Source organism: Mustela nivalis (genome assembly GCF_964662115.1).
Source record: "Mustela nivalis genome assembly, chromosome: 16".
Lineage (NCBI taxonomy): Eukaryota > Metazoa > Chordata > Mammalia > Carnivora > Mustelidae > Mustela > Mustela nivalis.
In genome coordinates this window covers 3,042,967-3,055,880 of record NC_139035.1, presented here as the reverse complement: position 1 = coordinate 3,055,880, position 12,914 = coordinate 3,042,967, and the positions used below count along the sequence as shown (strand labels likewise).

Sequence of the window (12,914 nt, the reverse complement as noted above, 5' to 3'; positions counted from 1 at the left end):
GAAGTAGAATTATTTCTATTTGTAGATGATATGATCTTACATATTAAAAACAAGTCCTAAGAAGTCCACAAAGAAATTGTTAGAATTGATAAATGAATTCAGCAAATTGTAGGATAAAAAGTTAACACACATAAATCAGTTGCTTTTCTGTATACGAGCAGTGAGCCAAGGAAATGACAAAAGGAATGACAAAAGCAATTTCATTTATAATAGCATCAAAAAGAATAAAATACTTACAAATCAACCAAGGAGATGAAAAACTTGTACAATGGAAATTATAAAATGTTGCTAAAAGAAATTAAAGAGGACATAAATAAATGAAAACACATCCCATGTTCATGGATTGGGAGGGATTATATTGTTAAATTCCAGTATTACCAAAGCAATATGCAGATTCATTGTCATTCCTACCAAAATCCCAATAAACATTTTTTTTGAGAAATAGAAAAACCCATACTAAATTTTGTCTGGAATCTTCAAGGGACCCTGAATAGTCAAACAATCTTGAAAAGAATAAAACTGGAGGACTTAAGTATCCTGATGTAAAAATCTACTACACAGCTATAGTAATCAAAACAGCATGGTATTGGAATCACTAACTCATTAAAAAAAACAAAAAAGGAAAACAACTAAGATAGTTACCAGCAGACCCACACTGAAGGAAAATCAAGGTTCTCTGGCCAAATGAAATGATCCCAGATGGAAGCATAGAAATACTGAAGAATGAATAGGTCAATATGTGTATAAGAATATTGATGGCATGAAGAAAAAACCAAAATGTCTAATGAGGTACATGCCCAAAGCACTAAAAAAGATATTAGGGTAGTAAATAAATTCAAAGTGTTATATAGAACTTTCATTGACTTTAAGAAGCCAAAGATGCATAATGTGGTCCCTAAGGAAACTCCTAACAGAATAGTAAAAGACAACAAACGAGTTAGTGGAAAAGGAAGGATATATTTCATTAATTCAAGAGTAAGTATATGAGGAGAAAAGGAAAAGTAGAACAGGTGAGGCAGATTGAATATAAATGGAAAAATGGTGGACTGAGAGGTTAAATGAAAGTGATAAAGTATTCCAACTAAAGACAAAAATTGTCAGACTACATTTTTCAAACAGAAGAGCTGGGGAGTCAGAAATAGGACATTTGAGGAAATGGCAAAAATTTATTTGGGAATTAAGACTAGGAAGAGTGCCGGGATATGGTAGACTATGAGAATAAACATACTCTTCTAAAGACTTTGAAGTTTGTTCTGTCAGAATTAATCTTGGAGCAAATACTGCTGGTCCCAGTCTCTGTGCTAGAAGGTGATGGGTAGAAACATGAAAAGCTGGTTCAACTGTTACAAAAATTCTCATCAAACTAATTACCTTGATCAGTGTCCCACAATTTCCTCCCACATCTGCCACAATGGAGTTTAGGACTTGCAGTTTGGTGCAGCGATTAAAAGTGGACTTAGGTGGCTTGGATTCAAGGCCCTCCTTCTTTTAATTCTTTAATTTCCTGGTTGACCCATTCATTTTTTAGCAGGATGCTCTGAAAATATGCAGGGAATGATCCCAATCTTTTGGTACCAGTTCAGACCTGATTTGTGACCCAGGATGTAATCTATTCTGGAGAACGTTTCACATGCTTCTGTTGTTCCATTCTGGAGAATGGATCTGTTGATCTATTCTGGAGAATGTTCCACATGTTCTGTTGCTTTGGGATGGAATGTTCTGAATAGATCTATGATGTCCATCTGGTCCAGTGTGTCATTTAAAGCCTTTATTTCCTTGTTGATCTTTTGCTTAGATCATCTGTCCATTTCAGTGAGGGGAGTGTTAAAGTCCCCTACCATTATTGTATTATTGTCGATGTATTTCTTTCATATTGTTGTTAATTGGTTTATATAATTGGCTGCTCCCATGTTAGGGACATAGATATTTAAAATTGTTAGATCTTCTTGTTGGACAGACCCTTTAGATATGATATAGTGTCTTTGCTTGTCTCTTATTATAGTCTTTGGCTTAAAATCTAATTTGTCTGGTATAAGGATTGCCACCCCAGCTTTCTTTTGATGTCCATTAGCATGGTAAATGGATTTCCACTCCCTCACTTTAAATCTGGAAGCATCTTTGGGTCTAAAATGAGTCTCTTGCAGAAAGCATATTGATGGGTCTTGTTTTTTTTTTTATCCATTCTGATACCCTCTGTCTTTTGATTGGGGGCATTTAGCCCATTTACATTCAGGGTTAGGGTTAGATATGAAGATATGAAGATATGAATTTAGTGCCATTGTCTTGCCTGTAAGGTGACTGTTACTCTATATTGTCTCTGTTCCTTTCTGGTCTGTTACTTTCAGGCTCTCTCTTTGCTTAGAGGACATTTTTCAATGTTTCCTCTAGGGCTGGTTTGTTATTGGCAAATTATTTTAGTTTTTGTTTGTCCTAAAGCTTTCTATCTCTCCTTATATTTTCAATGACAGCCTAGTTGGATACAATCTTTTTCTCGTTTAGTGCTCTGACAATATCATGCCAGTCCTTTCTGGCCTACCAGATCTCTGTGGATAGGTCTGCTGCCAATCTAATATTTCTTCTGTTGTAGGTTACAGACATCTTGTTCTGATCTGCTTCCAGGGTTTTCTTGTTGTTTCTGAAACTTGTAAGTTTTCCTTTTAGATGATGGGATGCTGACCTACTTTTGTTGATTTTGAGGGGGGTTCTCTGTGTCTCCTGGATTTGGATGCCTGTTTCCTTCCCCAAATTAGGGAAATTCTCTGCTATAATTTTGTCCAATATATCTTCTTCCCTTCTCTCTCTTTCTTCTTCTTCTAATATTATTTCATCTTATGGTATCACTTATCTCTTGAGTTCTCCTCTTGTGACCCAGTAGTTGTTTGTCTCTCTTTTGCTCAGCTTCTTTAGTCTCCATCATTTGGTCTTCTATACCACTAATTCTTTTTTCTGCCTCATTTATCCTAGCAGTAAAAGCCTCCATGTTTTATTGCACTTCATTAATAGCTTTTTTGATTTCAACTTGGTTAGATTTTAGTTCTTTTATTTTTCCAGAAAGGGGTTTTATTTCTCCAGAAAGGGATTCTCTAGTATCTTCTGTGCTTTTATCAAGCCCAGCGAACATCTTGATAATCATCGTTCTGAACTCTAGTTCTGACATCTTACTAATGTCCGTATTGATTAGGTCCCTAATTGTCAGTACTGCCTCTTGTTCTTTTATTTGAGGTGAGTTTTTCCACCTTGTCATTTTATCCAGATAAAACTAGATGAATGAGAGAACAAAATACTAAAATGGTAGCAACGACCCTAGAAAAATATACACTAACCACATCAGAAGAGACCCCAAACTGGGGGGAGATGGCAGGAGGAAAAAAGATATATACGCGTGTGTGTGTGTATGTGTGTGTACACATACATACACTGGTAAATAGAACAGAGCCACATATGTGATTTTGGTTGTATTTTGGTCTGTTAGAAGAAACTGCCTCCCAAAATTTTAAAGAAAGAAAATAAGGGTAAACATGATGAAGAGATAGAATATGACTGTAAAGATGAAAATTAAAAAAAGATTCTAAGAAAGGAACTGATACGGTAAGAAGTTGGTTGAAAAAAGAAAAAAACACAGGAGAGAATGTGATCAAGCAGGAGACTAGAACAAAGCCATACACTAAGGGAATATTTTGATTTGTTAGAAGAAACTGTATCCTAGAATTTAAAAAAAGAAAAACTTATATGTACACAAAAAGTAAGATTAAATACAATGAAGGGACAGAATATGAGTATAACAATGAAAGTTAAAAAAGATTTTTAAAAAGGTATTGATAAGATAAAATAGTTTAAAAAAGGTTAAAATAGGGAAGAGGAAAAATTAAAAAAATAGAATAAGAAACAATAAAATTAAAAAATTTAACTTTCAAAGACTAAAGAATCATGGGGAAAAAAGCCATGAATTCTATGTTCTGCTTTCCCGTAGCTCATTGATCAGTGAACTTGGTCTTGGGTGGACATTCTTGCTGATCTTCTGCAGGAGGGGCCCATTGCCGTGATTCTCAAACGTCTTTGCCTGGGGCAGAACCGCACACCCTTGCCAGGGGCGGGGCTAATCAATCCGCTGGGGTTCGCGCTCGGAGCTTTGGTTCCCTGAGCGCTTTCCGTACCGCGTTGGGGGACGGGAATGAAGATGGCGGCCGCCTGGTTTCCCCCGGAGGAGCCGGAGAGCTTGGGCCCGCTCCTCGGTGCGCCCTCGGGGAAAAGCCGTCAGCCCCTGCCTCTCCCTGGTCTCGGGCTGCACTCGAGCTCCCCGGCCTGCGACTGAGAGTTTCTGTCTCTGTCCCGCGGCCCGCGTGGAGTCTTCAATCCCAGCAGATTCCTGCAGTGCACCCCTGGGCCGCTCCTCCCGTAGGAGAAAGGGGGGAGTCTCCCTGGAGCTGCCACTGGTGGGGTCCCTGCTCCGAGAGTAGTGGCCCGACTCTGCCTCGAGTCACAGTTTATGAAACACCGAGCTGAGAGCTCACTGCTCGGCTCCATCTCTCCCCCCGCTGCCCGGCTCAGACCCGGGGGCTCTGCCAAACTCAGACATTCTGTGACCACGAGGGACCCGAGACCACACGGTCCCCATGAGGGCTCCACACCCTGCTTCCTCTCTGGAGCGACGGCCGGCATCGCAGCAGACTTCTAAGCGTTCTGATTTTGGCCCCACTGCTCTCTCACCTGCTGGTAAGTGGCTGACCTTGGATTCACTTCTCTGCACATCCGACCTTCCAGAGAGTGGTTGCTTTGATGAGGGAGCAGGAGGCTGGCTGAGGACAAAGCAAAAGCTGGCACCTTGCACCCCCTCTCCACCCGCTCCCCTCGGTAATATGTGTGACATCGCTCAGGCACCCCTGACTGCCCTAAAAGAAAAACAAATAGTTAACTTGCAGAGATCACAGTCCTGCAAGACCGGAGTCTCCCTTGGTTTACAAATGTCCTTGAGATTTACAACAAAGAAGTTACCTTATCAATAGCCCAATTTCCAGAGGCACATAACTCAGTTCCTCAAGCCCTAAGGTCACCCTCCTCTCCATAAACAAAACTGAAGGAGGCTGAGGTAGAAGGAAAAGTAAATAAAGTTAAATTTCTTCTAAACCTAAATCTCACTAACAAGGATGCTTGATAGCAGGAATGTGACATTCCACCAGGAGACTCCCCAATTGCCTTTATGTTAGTGTCTCATTAGAGGGAAAATGGCCTTGGCTTGATAGTAACCAGGCCTTCCATATCCTGACAGTCTTCTTTACCCCAATAGCCCTTCTGAACACCCCTTTGTCCTCACCTCCCCAACTTGTGTGTATATAACCAGCCCCTCCTCACATCCCCGGTGCAGCATCTCAGTCTGCCCATGGGTCCTGTCCCTGTGCACCTTTGTGCACCAAAGTTGTCTTAAGAATTCTTTCTTAGCTGTCGGCTTTGAACCTCACCCCATCGAACCTCACCTACGTTCAAAAACTTCATCATCTTTTCTGTTCCTAGAACTGCTGCTGTTCTCTTCAATCTCCTGTTGGATTTGTAGGTGTTCAGAATGGTTTGGTAACTATCTAGCTGAACTCCTGGGATCAGATGACATTTAGGTCTCCTACTCCTCCGCCATCTTGCTCCTCCATCACCAGAAGGAGCATTTGAACAGACGTAGGACAAGACCCTTCTTGCAGAACATGGTTCAGGAGTGGTGGGGGGCTCTGGCCAGGCAAATTCTTCTTCATTTGCTGACTGGTTCATGAGGTCCCACTTTTGGGTCTTTATCCATTTCATTTAGGTGATGCTTTGATACTTCTTTCCCTCCTATGGCATAAGCACAGGACCTCACCTTCTAGTTGCGAAATCCCGACAAAATCCAGATACTCAGGGGATAGGGATGCCGGTTAAAATACAAATTCTGCACAGGCTACACTTACTCTAAAACATTATTTATTGTTTATCTGAATTTTGAAATTAACTGGTTGTCCTATACATTTGCTAAGTCTGGCAACTTTGGGAAGGGTCATTATTCATTTAAAACCGAGTGTAGGGGTATCTGGGTGGCTCAGTTGGTTAAGTGTCAGCCTTTAGCTCAGGTCATGATCCCTGGGTCCTGGGATCAAGCCCTGCATTGGGCTCCCAGCTCAGCAGGGATCCTGCTTCTCCCTCTCCCTCTGTCCCTCCCCACCTCTTGTGCACTCTCTCTCAAATAAATAAATAAATATATCTTTAAAAATTGAGTGCCAATTAATTTGTCAGGTTTGTTTTCTTGAAAGCATGTTTTCTATAGGAAGGGGTAAGTCAGTCTATGGGCGTTTATGGAAAAAAGGAGTCTGGATGATGGCCTTCGGAGAAAGTCATTATGGAGAAAGAATAAATAACAAAAAAGCAGGAGTTATCCAAGTGGATGGTGGTGGATGGAGGTGTGTGTGAGGTGAAGGATATCTGTGACAAAGGGAACAGCATGGGCCAAAGCAGAGAGTAAGAATCATAGTGGTATGAGTTTAGGAAATAGGCTGTCATCGTGAGTAGAAAGAGGGAAGCAGGGAGAAGTAAGAATGAGAGAGATGAAGGCCAGTTAACGGAGGTCCTTGAATGCCCTTGAGCTTGAACATTGTCCAAAGGATGATGGGAAGATTTTGAAGGGCTTTGAAGATGGACTTGCCATGCCACACTTGCAGCAGTGTGGACAGTAGTTGGGGGTGGCCTGGCATTAACTTCCCTATGTTTGCTTTGCTAGTAGAAGGATTGGTATGGAATCTGCCTGCTTCATTCATTTATTTATGAGTCTAGTCCCTGAAGGCATCCAGGCTGGGATGTTTAAGGACTTCTGTAATGCTTTAAGGTAGGTTTGTAATACGAGTCAGTCCCTTAATAGGTGCAAAACTCATCAGATGCTTAGCAGTGTGGTTAGCGAAGGCCCCGTGATGAATCGATGCTTCAAATGCCTGAAGATGACTTTTTTTTCCCCCTTGCAGGGAGAAGTGACTAACGAACAGACATGGAGTCTCTGGTTATACTTCTTTTGTATAAGGTAAGAAAAGAAAATGAAGTTAAACCTTATTAACTGTAAGTGACGACCAGGGAACAAGCTTGTGACATAAGATGTAAACTTTAAATTGCACAGGAATTTCAGTTGTCACTTCCTTGTGGCTCTAAAAAACTTACCCCTCATATTCATTTTGCCGCCAACTATTTTTTTACTAAAAGCCACATTAGAATACTGCATCCAGCTACATCTTTGTTGGTTATAGAGATTTTATATTACCAGGTCATGGTCTTATCTCTTTAAAGAAATCAGTAGACACAGCCCAGGGTGTTATGCCCAAGGGGCTGCCTTTGGTCCTGATAGTAGCCTGGTAAGTTGGTCTCTTCGTTCCAAATCTTTTTTTTTTTTTCTTTAAGAATTAAAAAAAAATTCTTTATCTTTTACTCAAAGCCCAGATACTTGCTAAGTCTTCAGAGAGAGCATCTTTCTTCTACTGGTGGGTCCTGCTTTCTTCCCCAGGCTCATTCCTTGTCTTTCCCCTCCAACTCTCCCTGAAGTCATGACGAACTTCCACTGTTTCTTCAGATATGCCTGCTTCTTTGTGTCTCTCTCCCGAACTCTGCAGGGGGGCGTCTCTCAGTAAGGATGGCCCCTTTAACTCCCTCCCGGGACATGAAGAATATAGTCCACATCAAATGACACTTCCTCAGAGAAACCTTTTTAAAAATGCCCCGGAAAAATCTGTCTCCCCATACACGACCCCTTCACATCTCTTTCCTATAACCTCGATCGTATCTTACTGTGGCAGGTATGGACACATATATGCTCAGCCCTCTCGCTCGATACACACGTGTCCCATACGGAGTAGTAGTACTCTTCAGAAATACGCTAGATGCACCACGCCTGCTGTGCACATATGTGTGCACACGTATGCTTATGGTACACACGCACGTATACGTATGTATTTATGTATACTTACACGCATTACACGCGTATGAAGTGAACAATGCATTTAGTCCAATTTCTGAGGAGTAATCTGCATTTATGAAGCCTATTTAGGGCAGCGACACAGCTCTGTCCTTTTCGTTCTCGAAGCCCCCGTGTGCTGTTTAGCTATCCATCACCGTTTTGGTCGCATTGGCTTATGTATAGCTTTTGGATAGTACAAATGAACGTACTGTGAATATTATATACCAGTTTTTGTATAGATATATATTTTTATTTTTTCTGAGTTAATAAATACATATCTTATGTGAGATATAATATTTGCAGATGTTTTCTCCCCATCTGTAATCTCTCTTTTGTTCTCTTAACATTGTCTTTTCAATGGTGGAATTTCTTAATTTTGATAAACCCTAGTTTATAAATTTTTTTTTCATGGATTGTGGATTTGATATAACTTAGACATCTTTCCCTAATTGAAAGACTATTTTTTAATGTTCTCTTCTAGAAGTTTTATACTTTTAAGATTTACATTTAGTTCTATGATCCATTTTGAGTTAATTTTTGTATATGGTGCAAAGTATTAATTGAATTCTCTTCATATCACATAAATATCCAGTTGCTTTAGTATCATTTGTTGAAAAGACTGTCGTATCTCCACTGACTTCCCTTAGATGATTCCCTTAGTGAATGAACGGCTTAAAAAACATATACTGCCAAAACTCTCAAGAAGAAACACATGGGCGCCTGGGTGGCTCAGTGGGTTAGACCACTGCCTTCGGCTCGGGTCATGATCTCAGGGTCCTGGGATCGAGTCCCGCATCGGGCTCCCTGCTCAGCAGGGAGCCTGCTTCCTCCTCTCTCTCTGCTGCCTCTCTGCCTACTTGTGATCTCTGTCAAATAAATAAATAAAATCTTAAAAAACAAAAAGAAGAAACACATAACCTGAGTAGTCCTATACCTATTAAAGAACTCATTGGACATCTGCCTTCGGCTCAGGTCACGATCCTGGGATCCTGGGATAGAGTCCTGCATCGGGCCCCCCGCTAGCAGGAAGCCGCCCCCCCGCTCTTCTGCTCCTTCCTCTCCCTCTTCTGCCCTGTCTGTGTCCTCTCTCTAAAACAAACAAACAAACAAACAAACAAACAAAAACACCTGAATGTATAGTTTAAAAACTTTTCCACAAAGAACTTCAGACCAGGATGGTTTCACTGGTGAATTCTAGGAAACATTTAGGAAAGTAATAATGCCAATTATAGATAAACTTTTCCAGAAAATTTAAGAGAACAGAATACTCTCTGACGTATTCTGTGGGCCCACTCTTACCTTGGTATCAACCAAGGCCAAACCAAAATATTACAAAAAATAAAATACAGATCAATGTTTACTATAGACATACATGCAAAAATCCTTAACAAATGTTAATAAATGTTCCTCCACTTAATAAAGGGTATTTATGAAATATCTATAGTTAACATCACTTCTTAAGATCAGGAACAAGACAAGGATGTTTGATCTTACCACTTCTATTCAACATTATATTGGAGTTTCAAAGAAATAAGGCTCGCGAAAGAGATAAAAGATATCCAAATAGAAACTGGAGAAGTAAAGATATCTTATTTTTAGGCAAATTGATTATTTATGTAGAAAGTATTATGGAATCTATAAGAAAGTTACTAGAACAAACGATTGCATTTCTAAATATAAGCTGTAAACAATGTTTAACTACCATTTTTAATAACATCCAAAAATATCACATAGTTAGGATAAATCTGCCATATGATGGGTAAGAACTATACACAGAAACACTGCTGAGAGCAATTAAAGAAGATCTAAGTAGAGGAAGAGATACACTGTGTCACGGGTTGGAAGATTCATTATTGCTGTGATGTCATTTCTGATTGAACTCATGATAAAATGGAAATCATGATTCATGATAAAACACCCTGAAATAATGAACTGACGTTTGTCCGTCTCTCACATCTGTGCTCACTCCCTTCCCCTTCCTCTTCCTCATCTCGGGCATCTCCAAATTGGCCAATGCATCGTATGAAAACCCTTTCTAGAGTATAGAGTCTCCTCCGAAAGGGAGAGGCTGGGTATCTTCCATTTTATTGAGACTTTCAGTTAAATGCGCCAGAATTCATTTTTATATCTGCAGGAGGGGAAGACGTAGCTATGAGTTCTTACGTATGCACATGTGTATACATCTGGAATTAAACTACATAGATATCTGTGATAAAACTTCCAGGCTAAACTCTGAGAATAATGGGCTTTCTCATTAGTAAAATGTGAGCCAAACAGCCAGCAAAAGCACTGGGAATGAAAGCATTTTGAGCAAATTATGAAAGTGTTGGGGTCTCTGAGCTTCACAGACAGCTCTTGTCCTGGTTGGCTTTACTGTCCTGTCCCACTGGGTCAGGATGGCATTTCTGGCCCCATCCCACTTCCCCGGTCCCATCAGTCGAAACTGGTACGGGCTACAAGGACCAAAGAACACCTCCAGGGCCAGCTGGGGGTCAGTCAGGAAGAGCCACGGTATGTTGGGCTTGGCCCCGATGAAGGAGCCCAGCTCGTCCATGTACGTGATGTAATCCGTCTGCAAAGTCTGGCTCTGGCCGAACCTGAGGAAAGAAAAGGACACTTCGCAATCAGTGTCACGGCTGTAAACCAGGCACTGATTTCTTATTTTCTACCTTAGAAAAGTAGCATTTTAGTCAGCACCTCCCGAATTATCCCACTCCTATTTCTCCACAGCATTGCATTTACCATTCTTTGGCAATAAATGACTTGATTTTTTTTTCTTTTCCTTCCTAATCTCTGTCTAAGTTTGATGTGATTTTGGTCTTCTGCCTCAGGCCTGGCGGGAACTGCCTTCTGTGTGTCCAGATGACTGATTAACTTAGCTCACCCTTTAACACATGGCTGCTCTTTACAGAACATCGCTTAGATCCGATGTTCGATTTTGGGGGCATGGCCTCATTTACTTTGATGAGCCTTGAAGAAAGGCTACCTTTAAGAAGTGAGGTTGACTTTGGGGCCTCTCCTCTTCCTCCTCCGTATTCCTATTGGCCATGATACAAAGGGTGGTGAGTGGAGGAGGCCGTGTAACTTGCTAGCACATGGGAGTGCCCACGTCACAGAGCTGTCCTGTGAACTGCATGAGATACGGGGAGCTTTTGTGCAGCTGGAAGTTTCCAGGTCTTCTCTGCTCTAGACCCTTCCCTGGCAACTATTTGGCGGCTCTCAGTGAATGAGGTGTCAGAGCTTTAAAGGGCAGAGAAACTTCTTATGCAGCCACCTATTCACCTGAATGGGATTCATGATCTAATTATTCTTTCAACAGATTTTAATACATAATTTGAAAAGGATTTACTTCTATAGAAGTAATTAACATAAGAAGTTACATGTAAGTATCGGATGTCTAGCCATGTGAATGACTTTCTACAAATCCCATTTATGGTGTACCTAAGAACCCATGTTTGGATGAATCAGAAATGAATATTCTTTTAGAAGAAAATAGCAGGGCAGGTGAACTCAGTTTAGTTCTTCATTTGGTTTTCTTATTACAGTGCTCCGTTCCCGGCTAGTTAACTTGCTGGCAGGCATGTGGCTGTTGGAAAGGACTTCTTGGAGACATGTGAGCCGGATAATTCTTTGTTTAGGTGGCCTGCCTTCTGCAAGGTAGGATGTTCAGCAGAATCCTAGTTTCTACACATTAGATGCCAATAGTATGCCCTCTCTACTTGCAACAACCAAAAATGTCTCTGGACTTTGCCAAAAGTCCAGAATCACCCTCATTTGAGAAACTACCCTGGAGTGTAATGTGCTCTATACACTTGTGTATAGACTATTATTTTCCTATCAACTATTGCTTGATCATAGCAAGTGTTCCAAAAGTGTGAACTCTGACTAGTCAAAATATTATAAAATACATAAATGTTTTCCTACATATAAAGGAAAAACTTGGGATTTGTTTCGTTAGCAAGTACAATCTTACCACTTGAGTTTTTTCCCCATTTTCTCATCGATATCATCCATCATTTCACTTGTAGTTGGCAAGGTACACGATTCTAGAAAAGAAACAAAGAAATATTGAAAAAGATGAAAAAAATCAGAACTATATAATGACATGATAATTTTTCTTGGTATTTATGAATTATGTCCCTAAGTAATTTTGTATCAAGAGGAGCTGCCTTGGGTATCTTTAGTAGAATAACAACTTATAGAATAGTCTCGAGAAGGCACTGAACTCCCTCTGTGAGTGGCAAAGCTGGCCTGCAGTGAGATAGTGACAGCAGAGAAGTCTGTGGCTCCAACTCACCCGGTCTCATCTACCTGTGACGTCGTGCGAGGCCCAATCCTTAGCATGTCTGAGACACACCCCATGCACGTAATAGCTTAACAGTTCCTTTGTATTTCTTATTTGCATCCTCTTATCGAAAATTCTTTCGAGAAATAATCTGGTAAAATAGTTCACTCTAAGGTACATGGCAGTGGGAACAGACCCATGGAAGGAGGCATGGGTTTTCCATCAGCCCGCAACCAGAGGGGATCTTCAGGGCCCTCAGAAAACTGTTCGTGTTTTGCGACAGTTTGTCAGTGGAGGGGGCATCTGACAAATATCTATCTATCTATCTATCTATCTCAAATATAGCTCTTTGGCCCTGCAACAGTGGCAGGAGGCTATTGTGACATTGACAGTGCAGAACACGTCCTCATCGTAGGCAGCCTCCCACACAGCCTGCCAGACCTGGCAGTCAGGTGTTTGCTAAAATTCTTGTCTGCGTTGTTCAATGTTGTGTCCCAAGTGCCAAGACAGAGTGTGGCACGTAGTGGTGCTCAGTAATTATGCAATGAATGAATAAATGATATATTTTGCTTCATGTAAATTCCTTGGGTTTATGAACTGTAGCCAACCTTTTTGGTAAAATTCCAGGTGCTTGGCATTGTCGTGCCTTTACGAGAAAAACACAGTGGAAGTATTTTA

General features: G+C 40.9%; 1 protein-coding gene across 1 annotated transcript in view; it reads right to left on the bottom strand.

The window, feature by feature from the left end:
• Positions 1-9,072: 9,072 nt before the first annotated feature.
• The window catches only part of LOC309849550 (uncharacterized protein), a 61,398-nt gene continuing 57,556 nt past the window's right edge, over positions 9,073-12,914 (bottom strand). Inside the window, exons 18-19 of the mRNA XM_082702196.1 lie at positions 11,925-11,997; positions 9,073-10,548 (exon numbers count right to left, since the gene is read on the bottom strand). Of these exons, the coding sequence (XP_082558322.1) occupies positions 10,206-10,548; positions 11,925-11,997 (416 nt within the window). The 3' untranslated portion in view covers positions 9,073-10,205. The remainder of the gene's footprint in view (positions 10,549-11,924; positions 11,998-12,914) is intronic.